General features: G+C 27.9%; 1 protein-coding gene across 2 annotated transcripts; it reads right to left on the bottom strand.

The window, feature by feature from the left end:
• Positions 1 to 12,985: 12,985 nt before the first annotated feature.
• On the bottom strand, positions 12,986 to 19,695 carry LOC106683264 (inactive selenide, water dikinase-like protein). 2 transcript variants are annotated; one of them, XM_014424629.3, is made up of 2 exons: positions 19,266 to 19,695; positions 12,986 to 17,412 (listed from the first exon to the last, which is right to left on the bottom strand). In XM_014424629.3, exon 2 carries the CDS (start codon positions 17,263 to 17,265, stop codon positions 16,234 to 16,236), a length of 1,032 nt encoding a protein of 343 aa, XP_014280115.2. In that variant the 5' UTR covers positions 17,266 to 17,412; positions 19,266 to 19,695; the 3' UTR covers positions 12,986 to 16,233. The 2 variants fall into 2 exon arrangements, with proteins under 2 accessions (XP_014280115.2, XP_066903254.1); XM_067047153.1 differs by having other exon boundaries at positions 19,325 to 19,695.
• Between the last annotated feature and the right edge of the window lie 737 nt (positions 19,696 to 20,432).

The raw sequence follows: 20,432 nt of genomic DNA, 5'->3' as shown, positions 1-20,432 counted from the left end.
TATATATATATATATATCTTAATGCCTCTTATAAAATGGAATATAAAATCAGATTTGCATGTATTGCTGGTTAATTTAATTTTAATGAATTGGGTGCTGTTTAAAGTCATGAAGATGCCTTTGCTTTATATAGTGAGAAATATTGTATCTGATAAACAATGGAAGGTCTTATTTTTAAATTAATTTTATTAGAAATGTTTACTTCTTTTTTCCCACAATCTTTCTTAGTTGAGTGTTAAGTATTTTATGTTTCACTTATGATATATATCCCTAATCAAAACATCATATTTTTTTTTATTTGGTCATTGATAAATCATTCTCGGTATTAATCATAAATGGAGATGAATTGCTCAAAAACAGATGAAAGTTGGGCACTGCTGTTGTTTTTGATAATCATACCTAATATTTTCATTACAATCATTTCTGTATATACTGCAGACAATTTCGAAATCAATCACACAGCTTACACAATCTCAAAATTTTTCCTACTTGGCCATCTGTTCTGACCTTAAATCTGATTTTAAATCTTTACAAGATCCAAGGAAAAGATTGTGGGGGTGTGGTCAGTGAAGTCTATTTCATTCATCGTATCCCCAACCATATTCTCATTTATAATCCATGGTCAACTATTAACTGATCTTTGGCAGATCCATTTTCAATGCGCCTGTTGATAATAGAGTTGAAGGAGCATTTAAAAACATAGAACAAATTTGGATTGTAGAGTCTTGTTTTTATGGCTATGAGGTGATTGTGGTATCCCCAGATATAAAATGGTGTGAGCAAAGTAGCAAGATAATTGATTCATCACTAGAAAAAAGTTAAAAATGATGCAGCAGGGAGTGAAATGTCTAGATAGAAATTTGAAGCTGAGAAGATCTGTTAATCTGTCTCAGGATAGACCATACTTAACTCGGCCTCACTCATATTATGAAAAAAGAAGATGCACTAATGTGTCATTACTATAGAAGCGATCTCACCGTTAATCATACTTACTGAATGGATAGCCAATGAATCACATAGGTTCTCTTCATATTTACTAAAAATATTGATAGAAGATTCCACAACAGTACTACTTTCTAGGTTTTTAAAAACTACAAATATCCATGGTAATATCTATCCCAAATTTAATTCTTCTTTTACTGGCACAACAGGCGCCTGAGGCTGCCCTTGCCCTGCTCAACGGCTGCCAACCATCTTTCTCTATCTTCTGTAAGGGTAACTGGGATCCTCAATTGTCGCAGATCCCGCATCACAGCATTCCTTCATCGGCTCTTCGGCCTACCACGTTGCCACACACCTTCTGAAACGTAACTGTACAGTTTATGAGCCACTCTTTCCTTGCTCATCCTCATTACATGGCCTAGCCATTTAAGCAACTGTATCCTTATGTATGAGGAGATGCTACATTCCTTATAGAGCCCAAAAAGTTCACCATTTTTCCTTCCTCGCCAATTTCCATTCTTGTATACGGGCCCTAAGATTCTCCTCAGAATTACTCTTTCAAACCTGTCTAGCAGGTTAATGCTTTTATTGCTTAGGGTCCAAGTTTCTCCACCGTATGTGATGACTGGCCTTTATCTACCGATGATGACGACGTCATCTGCATATACCAGAACTTGGGTCATCTTTGTGAATACTGTTCTTTCCTGATTTATTCCTGCTCTATTTATGATCGTTTGTAGAGCGATATTAAACAGGAGAGGAGCTATTGGATCACCCTGTCTTAGGCCACATTCCACTTCAAAAGGCTCTGATAATCCACAGGATTCTACTTGGCAGGTTGTGCTCACCATTGTGCATTTTACTAATCGGGTGAGTTTACTAGGAACCCCCAGTCATGCATAGCCACTATGAGCTCACTCCTTACGATTGTATCATAGGCAGCTCGAAAATCAAAGAATAGCATCCAAGTTGTCTGCTGATGTTCCTTCATCTTCTCAGAGATTTGCCTCAGGGCGAGGATTTGATCAATAGTAGACCTATTGGGCCGGAACCCACCTTGATAATCACCCAGTTTCCATTCAACATACAGAAGGAGCCTATTATACAGGGATATGGAAAAACTTTTATATGCAGTGTTAAGCAAACTAATCCCTCGATAGTTGCTGCAAATCATTGAATCTCCCTTTTTCTTGTATATAAGCACTACTACCACCTCATTCCACTCCTCGGGTATGGTTTCCTCTTCCCATATCTGAGCTATTAGGTCCTGTAGTTCCCTGGCGACTTCATGATGCCCTGCTTTAAACAATTCTGCTGGGAGTCCATCATTACCGGGTGATTTTTTAAGTTTAGACAAGATGTCTTCGATGTCTTCTACATCGGGTGGAATGGTTTCCAAATCTTCATCATTAGTACCCACGGAACACACGGTCTTCCAGACAATTCTCTGCTTCTCTCGGGTTCAATAAGCTCTTGAAATATTGCCGCCACCTTTCTTGCACTTCTTCTTTTAGCATTAGTATGTTGCCATGGACGTTTTTGATGAAGTTGGCTCTCCTGATCGGTGAGCACTTGATGTTATTCACCATTTTGTAGAACTTGCGGGACTCATTTCTACTTCTTGAGTTTTCTATTCCCTCTATATGTTTCCTTGATGCTTCCCTCTTCTTGCTTCTTACTAATTTCTTTGTGTGCATTCTGGCATCTTTGTACTCCTTGTAACTGAGCCGTATCTTTCGGCAAATCCATCTTAATCTTTTTTCATTCCGCTTCTGGATTGCCCTGTACACATTCATCGTCAAACCAATAGTTACGAGGATGTCTTGTTTTTTCTCCTAACACTTCTTCAACAGTCTGAGCCAATCCTACCTTGATACACCTCCACTTGCTTTCACTTGTCGTCATAGCTTCACCAACTGTTCCGCTTATGACTATCTGATGAAACTTCTCAGAAAACTTAGTTAGCATTTCTTCTTTCTTTAGCCCTTCTGTGTTCCACTGCTCATATCAGATTTGTTGTTTCTATGCAGTACATTTTATTCTTTGGTGGAGTTTCATCATAATGAGGTAATAATCCGTGTTAACATCATATCCTCTATAAGATCTTATATCATTTATACAGTTAAAGTTTTTGGATGATCAATTTGACTTGCTGTGGTGCCATCCGGAGTGCCATGTTTCTTTATGGACATTTTATGAGGGAACATTGTGCTCATAACAGCCATAGATTTCGATGTTGCAAAGCTTACCATTCTGTACCCATTGTCATTAGTTCTATGGTGTAAGCTATGAACTCCTATGGTGGGTCTCAGCTCCTTTTCCTTACCAATCTGTGCATTAAAGTCTCCCAACAGGATTTATCCCAAATTTAATTGCCATGTATATATGTATCAACATTCCATTTATCCATCTGAAAAAACAATTAGTTTGTTATATAAAAGCATCAGGCTCTGACTAATTAGATACTGTAGTTCATTAAATTATATCTATTTGTCAGTGCAGTGTAAATGACTCAAGTGGTCGAATAACTTAAAAAAAAAAATAAATATAGAGTAGTTATAGTTTTATAGACTATGTCAAAATAGATCATGGTTGTCCAAGAGAATTGAACATTAAAATGAATTTTCGCTTTGGAGTTAGTTAAAAGGTAGATACAGGCAGTTCCTTCTTTAAGTAGTTTTCAAGTTATATTAATTCCCATTTCTACTTCCATTTAATTTAAGTTAATTCCACTCAAAGAAACTATTGTTTTTACTATTTCATTATTACTATTTCTAAATCTATGCTACATATTGACTTGAAGGTTTGAAAATTCTTTAGGTTTTGAAATAAGACGATTATGGTTAAAAGTCAGGTTTACCATGTTTAAAATTGAAAATGTTTTTTATTCAAGAAAGACAGTATTGTTTTTTCTTCTACTGAGTTGTTTGTTTTATTGCTTTCTTTTGTGATTTTATTATCCTTATACACTACAAATAGTCTTTAGATGAATGGCAAGCTATTTACAAGTTGCCAATATATTCAGAGCAGTGACAAAATTGAGATTTATTGTATCACAGGTCAAAATTAATCCAGTTTCAACATTTACATGGAACATTATGTCCGGCTCTAAAATGCTCAGTGGTTTTGATTAATTTTTTTTTTCCTGCCCCTCTCATGAATTTATTGTTTTTTCAATTTTTTCCAGTTTTAATGTTCTTTCCATTATTTCTTTATCATTGTAATCATTCGTCCTAATTGCAGATTAGACACATATTAATTTAATGCCACTATTCACTTTTTTCATCATTTGAAAGGAAATCAAGAATATGATATATAGAACTAATTTTTTGTTTTAATTTCTTTGAAGCCGAGATGTTGATGATGGATGTTTCATTTATTTATATATTTTCTTAGCAGGTTCAGATATTATTGTAGTGTGGACCTATGGTCAATAAATATTTGTTATTATTTGTGCATGTTTTTTTCCCACTTAATGTATCACATTTATATGAACAAGTACTCGAGTGTTATTAATTGTATGTGTAGTTCCTTATACTTTTAGATATCACAATTAGTTTTTTAAAATGCTGTTTTATTACTTTTTTTTATTAATAATTTAAAACTACAGTTTTTATTTTCTATTGAGAAGTAAGATGGAAGATGTATTGGGTATGGATTTGCTGTATTTGTAAAAATTAATTCTGGCTACTGACATGGATATTAATATAGTTTTGTGATATTTATTGTCATTATTTTAAATAGAAAATGTTCTTTTAAAATTAGAAATAGACTTTGAGAATATAAGTAGTGGTGCCTGAACATAACCTTAAACATTTTTTAGCACTTCTTTGCTTTAACATACACTTAGCATGAGTTAGTTCAGCTTGCAAATAAAAAATGTTGCATTCTTAATGTGATTTAGAAAAATATTGTTTTTAAGCAAACATTTGATTTGAGTGTCTTAAAATGGGCTATATAGTTCTTCCAGTATACTTCCAAAAAAAAGTATTTAAATAATAAAATATTTAGTTGTTTTCTGACTTTCCATTTTTTAAAAAATAAGCTTTCTGGGCTTTAGGTGAAAATTCAAAAGTTTTTAAAGACAATTATAATTGGATTAAAAAAAAAAATATTTTGCTAAATTTAATTTTTTAATGCTAAGAAAATTCTAAGTAATTTAGTCATGAACTTTTTATAAATAATTTCTTAAGTGTATATTAATTATTTTTTTGGAGATAAAATGGGTTTATTTTTATGTTTTCTTACAAGAGAATATCACATCTTGGTATTAATATTTTCCTTTGATAAATTGGCATTCCATGATATTTATTGATGTTAAGTAATTAACTCTCAATTAAAAAATTTTAATGTACCAATTCAGTCCTTTTTTTTATATCTTGTAAAGATTTGGGTATATGATGGTTGATATTTATTGGGTAGGTGTTAATTATTATTTTTTATATCATTGAAAACATTGTTCATTATTTAATATGCTGTGTGATCATTTATGTTATTATTACATTTATTTTAATTGGTTAATTTGTTCTAATTTAACAATATTTCACCACTATATTTGATCCAGTTCTACCATGAAATGCCTCATAAGACATTTTTCATGATGAACAACTGAATAATGATTTAGTGATGATAATGAGAATGATTGATATGCAGTAATGAGAATTAAAAGTTTACGAGCTTGCTGACTTAAGTTAGTTAGATGGATATTAAAAAACTGTAGCACACTTTCTGAAGCCTTTAATTTAATGTAAAATCATAAATTCACACAAAATAAATAAATAAAAAAATATTTTAAAGAATTATTGCGTGCAGTAATGAAAATCATAAACATACTTACCTGTAAATTACTCTTTTTCCTTGAAACTTGAACAGTGACAGTAGGAAAAAAACCCCAAGAGTTTGGCATGTTTCTCATTCACTATTATCATTTTAGTTTCATAAAATTCTCTTATGGAGATGCACAATTATACAATATCAATAGAGACATGGTGATGAGAAATTTAACTGTATTTAAAACTTGCCAAAATTTGCTTCAGTAAGTTATTCCTTATTATGCTTTGGCATCAAAACTCTAAACATTATTAAAATACTGCCCGTAACCAATCTATAAGACATATTTTATTGAAACTTTTCATTTGTTCTCATTTTTTTTGTATACCTATTAATAGTAATGATTAATATCAATGTATTGAATATTTTTGGTTTAATTGAACTTCACACGTAACCTTGTTTTTTGTGTTTAGTAAAATTATTAATATACAAATGTAACTTTTACCTGTATGACCTCTAAACAAAGAAATGCAGTTACTTGATTCCACCTGGAATTCCACTAATTTACTTCTATTTCTAGATATCATTTAGCAGTTCTTAGTTTAGTCATGTAAACAAAAATCAAGGTTTAATTTTATTGTTGATATTCTATTGTTATAATTTAAAATGCATTGGATAGAGTTGAAAATTAATTACAATTCCTACCTAATACTTTTTTTTTTGCTTTTTAAATTCACACTTTTAATTTCCACCATCTTTTGCTTGTTATTTATAATTCAAAATTTTTTGTTCGTAATATATATTATTTTGAAAATAGTTCTAGAACTTTTGATCTAGGAGAAAAATTGATATGTGTGTGTGAGTACTTTTTTGATACACTATATATTTTTTTTAACCATTGAAACTTTGGCAAAAGTTCAGCTAGAGGTACACTCTGAAATTATCAATATTTTGTGAAGAATGAAACATTTTATTTCTTAACTTTTAAAGTTATTTATTAAAAAAAGATAAACTTCACTATTGTAGTATTGATTTTATTTCATTTGTTTTATAGAAAAAATGCTCAAAATTCCTGTCAGGTGTAAGTTGCTGTGAATTTGAATGTATAGATGAAACAGAAGAATGGGATGAATTTGTTAATGGGTTCAACTTTAATGCAAGTGAAAGAGTCACTTCAGAATTTGTGTTTGGGGTGCTGGTGTTGGCTACTATTTTTTATGTTCATTGATTATTTTTTTTTTTTTCATAGCACAGAATTTTAGACAACTTATTCATAAGACGTAATATTCCTTCCTCAAAAAATTTACAAATGAATTTTCAGTAAGAAGCTGATTGAAAGTAAATTAAATGCTTGTTGACCATACTTTTTTTTTTTTTATTGAGACATATAGAATGTTGCCTTATTAGTGCCTAATATAAGCTTTATTGTACTGTTGGTTTCTTTTAAAATTGTTTCTTTAGCTCTTTTCAATATTTTTGTTGATTTTTCTTTAGGTAAATCAGTGTATACTATTTTTTTTTTTCAATTACTATGATTAAAACATTATTTTCATGATTTTTGTCCAAAGGTTGATCCCTGGAGATAATATTTTATTCTAAAATTCATTTTCAATTTGTGTTACTAAAATGATTTTTTTTTATTGTTCTTATTGGATGCTGGTTTTACCAAAATGAACTAGGCAGTGACGTAGTCTGTTTAAGACAATAATTAGTGTTTGTGATGTTTTGTTAAGACATGTTTCAAAGAATAGTGGTTTTTTACTGTGGGATCAATTAAAATTTTTATTGTAGTGGTCTCTTTGTTTTTCATTATTTTGAATTTTTTATATTGAATGAAGATATTTTTGCAATATTTTTCTCTTACTTCTTCCATTGACTATTTTAAAAGATAATGTTATATTTAATTTATGTGATGATTTTGGTATATGAGGGATTATTATTAGTCAGATAATCAGTCTAAGAGACTTTAAAAATCAAGACAAAGAGCTAAGTTTTTATTAAAAGATAACTGTTACGCCCAAACATATAGGTAATTCTCTGAGCAGGTAGTGCATAAAAGATAGTTATTTATTTATGAATTAAGAATCCACTAACAGGCAAAAATCCCAATAAAAGGTGATAATATAAATACAATTAAACAGATAATTGAATCTTTAAATTAATTAAATGACTTCAAAATAAATTGTAAGTATATATATATATAAAAGTCAGAAATTGGATTGAGCCTTTGAGGTGATGTAATAAAAACTACTCTGCTTTGTTTTTTAAAATCACATTAACTGACAATCTGTAATCCCAAATCTATCTATCTTCACACCCAACCAACCCATCATCTCTAGTTAAGATATTTAGACTAAGTTAGGAGGTAACTAGATGACATTGGATGTAGGAGTTTCATTCATAAATTATTTTAACAAATATCTGATGATATATTATAGATATTAGAGAAGTTATTCAAAGTTGAGAGTAAATGTTAAATATCTAATATTATATAGATGTAATATACTTCTACTGTGGTAAAGTTTTTATTTTTAATAGCCTTTAGATTCAATATGAAAATGTAATATAGTTATTCGAAATTAATAGCTTAATTATAGAAGTGTTACCATTAGTGAAAAATAACAGTATTTTCTTGAAACCTATAGATATGTAGTTTACTATTAAGTCATAATAAGACCTAATTATTTTACTGTGCAACAGCACTCAGCAATAAAATTTTAATATTTTATATTTATTAATAAATTTATATGCAATAATATTTATCAATATATTGCTAAGTGAAATATATAGTTATAAATATATAGCCCAGCCAGTTATAAAATTTCAATAAATTTTACTTTAAAACTCATCATATATTTTTAACAGATTGATTTTATTTCTGTTGTTATCATAATTATTTTTTTTTTATATATATACTTTAAAATATTACCATTGAGATAATTAATTTATTTTGGCTTTCCCCATTGATTTTATTGTCAGTGAAATTTTTGGTGACAAAGAAAACATGTGATTAGAGTGCTCCTCATGCTTCCAACACTCAACCACTGTATTTTTATTTAATTTGTCTTTTCTGTTCAATGGGTTCTAATTATTCATTATCATAGAACTAATTCTGCAATTTATTTAAGTGTTTTGAAAATGATTCCATGTGAAATAATCTACTACATCATCTTAGTTATTAAGATTTTGTTTTAAGGATTTTATTTGTACTCCAGACGTTTTAGCACATTGACTCTGGTGATGACCACATTGAGAGGTCTTCTGTTAAAGACTTGTTTCTGTTTCAGTGCCTATATATGATGGTTATTGTTTTATTTTCTAGTTGTTCAGTATTTTTTTATTTTCTATTCTATTAAGATATGTTGTTAATTTTTATTTACGATAATTAAGACTATAAGTCAAATTCGTTAATAATTTGTCTTCATTAATTATTACAGATAATGCTTCTTCCTACTAGATTTGTGGTTATTTTCATAATTATTACTTATTCATATTAAAAGTAATCTGAATGCAAAAGTATTTGGGTTTTACTGATATTTTTAATTATACTTATTTATTTATTTGTCAGAATTTTTTTTAGTTTTTAAAACTACTTGTTGAAGTGAAGAGGATGGTACACATTGACAAAAAACAAAGTTTACAAATAATAATTTTATTTTTTACGTTTTTAACAAAACACTAAAAATAATAAAAAAAAGTTTTAAATTTTAAAACTAAGGTTTAAATTTTAAAAGCGAGTTTTAAATGGAAATACTTATATAAAATATTAAATTGGATTTATAATTAAATTAATTTAATAGCAATAAGGAACTGAAAATAACTATTAATATTTATTTAAAAAAATTTTGTTTACAAATTAATTTCTATTTCTGTATTTCAAAATTTTATTAAACCTCTTATATTTCAATTTCAATTAAGTTGTTAAGAAGACAAGTGACAATTTAGCGAATAAGAGGTTTTTTGCTTTCTACCTGTGCCAGAACCAAATTAATGTTTCAGTATTAGCTAAATTGTAAAATAATCAATAAATAATAGTTAAAAATTGATAATTTTACAATTTTTTGTAAAATTATCAGTTACAATCTCTTATTTGCTAAACTTTCTAACACTCAAGTATCTTATAACTTTAATCTGTCAAACCTTAAAATAAAATTGTGATAACTTTTTTCTATTATTTTTTAAAAAGAGGTTTTAATCAACAAATTAATCTCTTTTCCTCATTTATATATATCAATGGTTAAATATTAATTTATCATTAATCTCTTTTTAACAATTTTACTTTTAACTAGAAATAAAATACAGTACCTAGTTTTTAAGATTAAAAAAATAAAATTGGAATATAAGCATTTCAATTGCACACTGGGCCTTAAGTGACAATACATCACTACCCCGACAGAAACAGAGAACTATCACGCCAGACCCAATAATGTTTCTATACAGTCATAACTGTAAATGTCATTATAGCTGTAATGTGTTACCTTATAAACAGTCTTTAATCTGACAATAGATTCACTTCTGCAACATTTGCTGTCAGCTATCTCACTATGCCTAGTGGGACAATACTGTCACAACAGTAGTTTGACTTATGGAACATGTACTGTTAGCTATCAGGCTATGTCAAGTGAGATAAATCTGGCATGACAAGCTTCACTTTTGCAACCTTTACTGTCAGCTATTACACAATAGTGCAAAAGTACTATCAGGACAGTAGCTTTACTGCCATAACTTTTTTCTCTAAATTCTTTGTTTTGTTTCCTTCAAACCACAATTCTTCCAAATGAAACAAACTTTTAAAATATGACTTACTGATTTTCCCTTTTTTTAATTATTTATTGTATCTCCCTTAGTAGATACAGGGAAGATAATAAAAGCATATTTTATTCAAATTTCGTTTTTTGTTATTATTTACAATCCTCTTAATATCAAAAAAATGAGTAGAAAATTAACAGTTAAATTTAGAAAAAATATCAATAAATTGTGATTACTTTTAACATTAAGTATTCAATAAAAATACACATAATAAATATTGAAAGGGTTGTTTTTGTTCTTATATTTTTAAATAAATATAATTTCCCGAAACAATACACTTCTTTTGGATTATGTTAAAAAGTATTTGCATTTAACTTTTGTTTTATATAGTTCAGGTTTCTATAAGACTCTGTTTTTGAAGATTAGGTTATACATTAAAGGGATTTACATTTAAAAGCATGAAAAGTAATTGTAAATAGTTGAAAGTTAAAACTATTTAAAAAATAAAAATGTACAATTCATTTTGTCAGAATATTGATATGGCTTTTAAAACTCTTAAACGTACAATCTTTATCAATGAATGGATTCAATTTTCATGTTTATTATCGCTGAAATTGTATGTTTTTATTTACACTTCTAAAAGTAAACTGGGTTATTTTCCTTATATTCTAGCCCTTAAAAGGTGTAAATATTGTTGAAAAGTGTTTTTTAAATAAACAAATTATAAAAAGTAATGCATGAAATAAATTTCCCCTTTACTATATTTTTTATTATAAATTATGTATATGTATACTCTTAAAATTACAGCAATTGTTTTAATTTATTATCACTAAACTTTTTTATGTTTATTTTTATACTGCTCAATATTTGATAAATCATTTTAATTTTTATATGTGTATGTATTTCTGTCTTTTGATCCTTGATCTCATAATATTAGGTAATAATTGATGCAGAATAATATTCCTGTGTTAGTTTTGTGGATTTATATTTAATTTACAAATTTAAATTTATTTGATTTATTAAAATGTAAGAGAATAATAATGGGCTGGTAATACAGTTTTTAACACACATTTTATCCTTTAATAGCACAATATGTATAGATTAACATTAATTAATAATTTATTACTGTAATTGAAAAATCTGCCACACTTATGCTTATAGAATTTCATCCATAATATACTTCACTTTATGAAATAATAGGAACAAACTGGTGAAATTGAAATTGAAATGAATAACAATAAGTTTTTGGAAATTAGTCGTGAATTAATTGTTCTCATAATATTCCTAGAAATTTATGATATTGCAGATGTGTATTTCTGATGGTTGATATACGACCTAGAATTGCATTCCCTGGAAGTTCAAAATCCCCATTTGTTTCAGAAATAAAATTGTCTTTATAGTTGGAAAGAGATAAGGGAATTTCATTAAAAATGAATAAAACTAATAATATTAATAATAAAACAATAAATACATTTTTTTTCTCACCCTATTAATTTTTTTATAAATAATAAAAAAATATAAATATATATACAACAATAGAAATAAATATCCTTTTATTGCCCGAAAGCAAATTAAAATTTGCATCAGTTTCTTAGAGACCGTTAAAGTCCTCACCTCTTGCAATTACAGCTTTATTTTAACTGTAATTACTCCGCAAAAACTTAAGGATAGTCATCAATGACTGAAGTTAGTATTGGAAAGATTGAAGAATCTCGTAGTAGAATAATTTTCAGTAGTTCAATGTAATTTTTATGTAATCATTTTTATGGATCCTTGAAATTTCATTTCAGACTTATCTGTTTAGAGTGTTAAAATGTAATCCAGATTGTATGAATAATAGCCTTTAATTATCATGTTAATGAACAAATTATTTTGATTAATATTGGCTTATGGTTTGAAATTTGTTTTATTTTGGCTGTCCTTCCTCTCACTTCTTACTTTCCCCTTCACGTCAGGTACTTTCAATTTTGATTATTTTTTAAATATAACTAAATTTACTTATTTTGTTTCCACATTAGTGATTGTGTGATATTGAAATTAAATCATTTTTAAAATTTATGATAGAGAGCAATAATAAACTATATCCTAATTTAATGAGTTCCTGTTTTTGAGTGCAGTTAAGTCATACAAGCATTTTAAATGACTATGAAACTACTTGTATTGTATGTATAATTTTCTATTTATTCAAGAGACCTTATAATTCTTTATTGTTGTTTTAAATAATATCTTTAAGTGTTTTTAAGAATTTGACAAAACTTCTATATTGCTAAAATTATGGAAATATGAGTAAAAGCTAACTTTTCAGTTTTAAAGTATATACATTTAGTTTTCAAAAATGAAGATGATTTTTTTTTTACTTGGTTTGTAACTTGTAACTTTACTTTAAGTGAATATTTTTTCATATATTGCTAATTTGAATTAACAGTTGTACAGTAAACTTCTTTATCTGACAGCTATGGGAACAAACACCTGTCAGATTCTAGAGAATGCTGGACTACAGAAGGGTAATAGAGAAATAACACTGTCATATAATAAACCTTTAATAAAAAATGACAAAAATACAACATATTTATTCATAAATAAGTACATTCATAACATAATATGTACAATGAAAAGAACTTGACACGTAAATCTCAATAAGGAAATTTAATATTTGAAATAATTATTTATTGTTAATTTTGTTCTTAGTTTACAAGCATTATGTATGCTGTCTTGAATAACTTTGAGCATTAAAATTATCTGAAAATTGTTACCTTTCCTCAGCCCACTGTAACATGTTTCTATATATGTATCAGATTCGTAGAGGTGTCGGAGTGACATGTGAGATTAAAGACCCTACTTTATTGAATTATTTCTTTACTATCACAAAAATGATAGATGCATTGTAATATTTTTTGTTAATCATACAGTGATGCATTACAAGTATTAAAAAATTATTATTATTCTAACTAAAATTAAGTGGCATTATAACATATGCATTTGCACAAATTTTCTGTAACTTTACACATTTTCTTAAAATAGTTGTATTACAAAAACTGAAAAAAATGTTAAATTTTAATTATTTAATTTCCTTGAAGTATGAAACATCTTTTGATTATTTCACTTAAAAAGAATGAATAATTGAGGACTATTATGCCTCTTATAAATTGAAAACTCTTTGTCATTTAATTGATGGCATCAATGGTTTCTTATCTTTATGTTATCAACATAAATTATACTACCAAAATTTTAGTCATGATTTTGTATGAATAATATAATAAAAGGGGCTTAGTTCTTAAAAATATTGATAACATGTTGAGAACTATCCATAATTTTCTACGGCAATCAGTATATTATAACTATTACTTTAAATATTTTGTTATCTAAAATATATTTAGAACATATTTTTTTATATAGTTATACATATCAATCATTGAGGAGCTTGCTACCAAAAGTGGCCATCTGCACTTCCATCTGAACCTACTACTTTGATGAGGTCTGATAGTTTTCTAAAGCAGTATTAATTGGTAGTACAGAGTTTTTGAATGTTTGTAGGTTTTAACTACCTTCAATTTTTAAAAATCTTTTCCTTCATGGATATGTGAGTGGAAAGATTGTTTTTTCAAGCAAACTGATTATCTCTGTATGGTGGACAAAGTTACTGTCACTTGGCCGGAAAAAATGTTACAAACATTTCCACTTTTGGTAGCAAGCTCCTCAATTATTTTATCATTAATAAAATTGATAATGTGATAGATTATGCTTTACTAACAATTAAACTGGTGAATTATTTGTTATTTTTTGTCTTCTTCCTTTACAATATTATCCTTGATCCTGATTTTACTGTACCATTCTTCTAATAATTTTAATATTGAAAAAAAAAAAATGTTCATATTACTGAAAACCATTACTTATTCCTCATTATTAATCAAAGTATGGAAATATTTGTTTTTAGAAAAATAGTTCTCATAATGTATATTAGTTAATTTCAATTTTTTTTTTAAGCTGATACAGTTTATACATCTTCCTAAAATAATAAACAAATTTTGAAGCTTTATTTATGAGTATGCAAGCAACAACTAAGTGGAATGAGTTGCATGCCATTACAATAACAAGTTTTGAAAAGATACTGATTTGTTCTAGAACAACATTATCTGGAATTGTTAAGAGCCTGACTCCTCTAGCTGCCAATGCACTCACATGACATTTTTGCAGCAAGGTGAAGCATTAACCCATTGAAGCCTGCCAGTGCTAGCATTTTTGAATGATAATGTACCTAAATGATTGATTGATTACAAGATTGCCCAGGATTGAGCTTTCTTTGCATTGTCTCTAAGATCCACAATTTGTGTGTTCAGTTACGAGAATTGTGCCTAATTCAATGTGTTTTGGGAAGAATTTTCGTATATCTCTTTGATGTCCAAATTGCAGATAATCTTTAAATCATTGGGGAAAGGGAAAAACTACTTTAGTCAAATATATATGAGTTAGTATGTTTTGAAATACCCCTCCCCCTTATTTCTTCCTTTCTTTTTCATTTAGTAAGTTAAATGATCTTAGACTAAAATGTTGGTGAATAAATCTGGCTATAATGATGTTTAGTTAAGGATTATACCTTTTATGCCTGTTTGATTTTATTATTGTTTTTTTTTTTTAAGTAGCCAAGATATAAGTTAGGCTCCATTTTGAGATAAAAAATTATTAGAAAGGAACATATTGTTTTATAACTGGTCGTTGTTCATTAGGATACTGTTGCTGAACTGATTATGGAAGTCAATGGACCAGATATCCATTTCAATGTCAAATTAATTAATGCCTGTAAAAATTGCTGTGAAATAAAAAAAAATGTTAATTAGTCAATAATGTCAAATTTTGAGTCAATAGTCAGTCAATAACCGGAGTGATTTAGAATGATATTCAACTTTTTTAATCATTTCATCACAAAAATAAAAACTTCAATAATCTCCTAGCTTAATAAATAAATAGGAATATGATTTATTAGATATTTGATCTTTTGTTTGATTTTTGTGATATGATTAAGGTTTGTATGACGTAACATTTTAATCTTAAATAATGAAGTTTTTCTGTGTGAGCTGCTTATAGATTTCTTAATAGGTGCTTATTGTTAAAGTTACTATCAAGTTGTGAAGTTGTAGGAAAATTATTGAAAGATAAAATATTATAGTTGGTTATAGTGTACTTTACAAAAACTCTGGAAACAATAAAAAAGTTTATTTATGTATGTACAGGTATTTTATAATTCTTATAATTTTATTTTATCAATTTTATAAATTATTAAGTTAAAATTTTATAAGTTTATAATATCAATAGAACAGAAAAATGACAACAATGAATAACATCATCAATACAATGACCTATAAGTAAGGCTTTCATGTATTGAGTCATAGTGTATTGTTATACATTAACTGATCTAATTAATTAATTAATCATTTAATTGAAAAAATCATCGTTTACAATAACCAAGATAATCATTCTAATATAAGAAGTATTTTTGTTCCTACTTACAATGGTAATTTTATAAGATTTGATGGTAAATTGATAAGAAAAACTCTACCTTATATCCGATGTATTGAAATCATTAGGTTTTTAACAGTTAAAAAAAAAGATAATTACTATGTTGTATTGGATTATCATTTTCTTTTTTTTATCTCCGTTTTAAATTATTGATCTTCTACCACCATTCAGCAACTATCAATTTAAAATAGTTAATTTATAAAATATGCTGGAATCTGTTCTATATAAATCATTGATTTCTTTGATCAACAGAAAAATTCAATCTATAACATCAATTATAGTTGGATTATCACTTATCAAAGCCATCCTTTTACCTTCTACCACTGTTCCAACTACCCAAGCATTACAATTTAATAATTTTTTTAATTCTTCACAATATGCAGCTGCGTTTTGGGGAGGTAAGCATATCAATAAGCCCCCTGAAGTTTCAATATTTTTACCATCTTCTAAATGGAACTGGTTACCAAGCAAACGATCCACATCAAGCATTTTACTTATTATTGGAAGTGAGTGAATTTTAAATTGTACAAGATTCTTTTGGTGTCTTGCTAAGTTTTTAGCATGACCAAGTAAGCCAAAACCTGTAACATCAGTTGCAGCATGGGCTTTAAACTTGTGCATTAAATTCGCTGCAATTTTATTAAGTTGAACCATTGATTTTACAGCCCTTTGAAAAGCCCATTTGGCTTCTTCTTTGGAAATGACAGAACTAATATTCTTCCACTTGTTTTCATTTTCAAGCCATGAATTAATCATAGTTGCAGCTTGTGTTCCCAAAGGTTTTGTCAGAACTATAGTATCACCAACAATTGCATTGTCAGGCATTATTATTTCTGAAATTTCACATACTGAAGTCGCTGTCCCCCCAATTATACAACAAGCACTAATTCTGGTATCTCCTCCTGAAACTTTACTGCCTGCTTCCTTTGCTTTGTATTTAAACCCTTCAACTATTAGTGGAATCAAATCATCTCGTTCTTTCTCATCCATATTATCAGGTACTCCAAGAATCATCATCATGTTATCACAGTAACTTACACCAATGGCATATAAATCACTTAAGACATTAGCACAAGCAATTTGTCCCATAACAAATGGATCATCTATTAAAGGGTAAAAAAAATCAGTTGTTTGCACCAAGGCTAAATTGTTTCTAATAGGAATTATAGACGAATCTAAGCCCACACCAATTTTATGAATGGTTGGCAGTTCGGATTCAGATTCCTTGTCTCTGGTCTCTTCTTTCGCTAATTCTTGGGCTTCACTTTTTTCTTGTGATTTAAGTCCCATCAAGATGTTGTCTAAAACAACTTGTGGGACTTTGCAACCTCATCCTCGAAGGGTTGAATACTTAGTTAACTGGAACTTGAAAGGTTTAGTTGGATCTAGTTCCACCGCTGACCTCTCACCCAGGCTGTCGATTTCATTTGGCATAATCTAAATAATTCAAGTAATAATTATTACAAGCACTAGGTCATAATGTTTCAATACTAAATGAATAATAATGTAAACAACATAGAAGTTTTATTATTAGCCAAGTCCTGAAAATGAATTATTTCTCTATTAAATATCAACTAAAGAAAACCAGATGTATACATTGAAAATACAAATATTACCTTCAAAACCATCCCTAAGGACAGTTTTAATCTACCTCTTCATTCATAATTTTTTTTTTAACGACACCAAATTTTTGAAACCCGCCATTATCACATATCTGCAGTATTAGGTGAACCACCATAAATTATTTCAGCAATGAAAGTTGATAATTTCAGCATTGTCATATTTGAGATACAGTGATCAAGAAGTTGGTATCTGTTTTTTTATGTATTAAGGTGACAAAGATAAAATTGGTTTTCATCTTTGGCAGTAGTGGCATTTCATGTTTATTTTGTTTTTATAGAAAATTTTATTTATTATTTTAAATGAATTGATATAATTTTCTAGGAGATGTACTATTCAAGTTATAAAAAAAATTATTATTATTTTTTTTAGCTTATAAATATAATCTTTTTAACCAAAAAAAAATTTTGAAACCTAACCTTATTGCACACTAAAACCACTACTCTTAATTTAAACCTCACAGCTATGGTAGTTTTTGAGGTAATGATCATTAAGTCAGTGAAGGAGTAGTATCTATTCCTTTATATGTTTCAATAAAGACAAAAGCACAAAATATTTACAATGTACAATTGGATCTTTAGTACAGATCTTTCCTAATACATGTCAAATTGAAGTGGTTATGTTATAAGTAGTAAATTTTAAGAAAATGTTCATTTTTTTTCTTTTTGCTGAAGCTCGTTTTTAAATTTTTTGTTCTTGTTTCAAGTGTACATAGCCCTTTCTAAATCTAAGTATCTCAGTTATTAATTAGATTTTTAGCCTAGTGTACCTCACACTGGCTAGAATCAAAAATCAAAAAAATGTTACATAGCCCTTTCAATTAAGATACAATAAATTTTGTTTGGTAGAGAATTTCATTATCTAACAAATGAATGGCTATAATGTTCTAGGAGATGTGTAGTTTTCAAATTATTCTAAAAAACTAATTTTTGTCTTTGGCATTAGAAATAATATTTTTTAAAACCACTCATGAGTCAGAAAATTTTGAAACACAGCCTTATTACACATCTGTATCATAAGAGAAACCACTATATTGATTTTAACTTCATAGGAATTATCGTTTTTGTGATAAATAAATAGTTCAGAAAGTCAGTGAGTGAGATGTTACAGACACTTACAGCCTGGTTTTATATTATATATAAATACTAATTATGATACATCTAATTAAATACATCATCATGAATCAAGATTTAGATGTAAACTATTAGAAATTTTGAATTAGGTACTGATGATTAGAAGATTTTTTTTGTCATCTAGTATATTGTATAGCAAAATTAATCTTATAAAATTATTGTTTACTATCAATATTTTTTTATTTAATGACACCATTTAGTAATCTTAATACTAAATACAAATTAGAATTTTATTCAGAGAGCTAACAAATATGAATTTTAATAAAAGATATGATCCTTGAAATTAATTTTCTTGAAGTTTAGATTTTGAGTTATGTTATTATTGCATTGAGGTAGTGAAATATAAAAGATTTATTTAATTTTGAGGTGATTTATTAAAATTACTAAAGCGGTGAGATTAAAAACCATTTTATGTTGAGCTTTCATACATAGTTTAAAAACAGAATATCACAATCTAGGCCTAATGGTAATAAACTTAATTGCTATTAATTATTAGAAACATCAATCACATGTATATAATGTTAAAATGAAACTAACCTTAAATAGCAAGGGAATTAGTAAATAAGCAAGAGCAGAGGTTCAAAACTAATACTAACTGACAAGCAACTTGGCCTTGTGACATTGCATTGAAAAGAAAGCAGTCAAGATCCTCAACTGGTTACTGATAGCTGAGGGAGAAAGTTTGAAATTAAATGTTAATGACTGTTCTTAGTAATACTGTTCAACAGAATATTTACTGTGCTCTGCTAAATGTAGATTATTTAAAAAACAATTATCAGTAACGATTTTATCATAAGATTGATAAAACAAACACGTCATTATGATCTATCTATTCCTTTTTCAGTATTTAATTTTTTTTAACTATTCCTTTTAGAGTTCGGTTGAAACAAGTATTAAGCTCTTTAAATAAACTTGAAAGGAATTGAGAAGCAACCATTGCTTCAACATCAGACGGTTTAAAAAAAAAAAAACTTGATTGATAATTTTGAATGTCTGGATCTACTAGAAAACAGATTCGTAATTTGTACAAGCCTCCGATTCGTGGAGAGCGGCCATGTGGATCCGCCTTAAGACGCAATTTTCCCCCTTAAATGATTGATTATATTTTATTTATATTATAATTCATTAAGTTTTTTAAAAAGTAATATTATTTGAAATAAAACAGTCATTAAACTTTTTAATTCTTAACATTTTTTTTCAAATTCACTTTTTTACGTAATTCTTTTTATTTTTATTAATAAATGTTACTATTGAGAAATCTCAATTATTAGTCCAGTCAAATTACAGATGAAATAGAGGTCATGTAAATTTTTTTTTTTTTTTTTTTTGGCGGGGTGATTACCTGAATCAAAATGTATTAAGGAACCAAATTAGGAGCTTTGAAAAGCTTATGCGACCGACCTTACAGTCTGAAACACGGAAATTTTAGCATTTTTTTCACAAAATAACACTGAACCTAGGTACCCGACAGAAAATCTAATAGTATTATTTTTTAAATCAAAAAAGTTGTCACCAATTTGGGGCCATACTGAGCTTTTTACGATCATTACTTTTTAAAATTAAGTTCTTAAAAAAATTGTACCATTTCCACCCTAAAATTGACAAAAAAATAATAATAACTGTCCATGCTCTTAAAATTTGAGGTTTATGTTTCAAGAGGATGGTAGGTAGATATATAGATAGTGTAAAATCAACACGTTCACA

This window comes from Halyomorpha halys, unplaced genomic scaffold, assembly GCF_000696795.3.
Source record: "Halyomorpha halys isolate HHAL.00 unplaced genomic scaffold, Hhal_1.1 Scaffold474.1, whole genome shotgun sequence".
Lineage (NCBI taxonomy): Eukaryota > Metazoa > Arthropoda > Insecta > Hemiptera > Pentatomidae > Halyomorpha > Halyomorpha halys.
This window is presented reverse-complemented; position numbering and strand designations above follow the sequence as displayed.

Bases quoted from the DNA above. Each gene is read 5' to 3' on its own strand.
- LOC106683264 (XM_014424629.3), bottom strand. From the start codon at position 17,265: ATGGGACTTAAATCACAAGAAAAAAGTGAAGCCCAAGAATTAGCGAAA.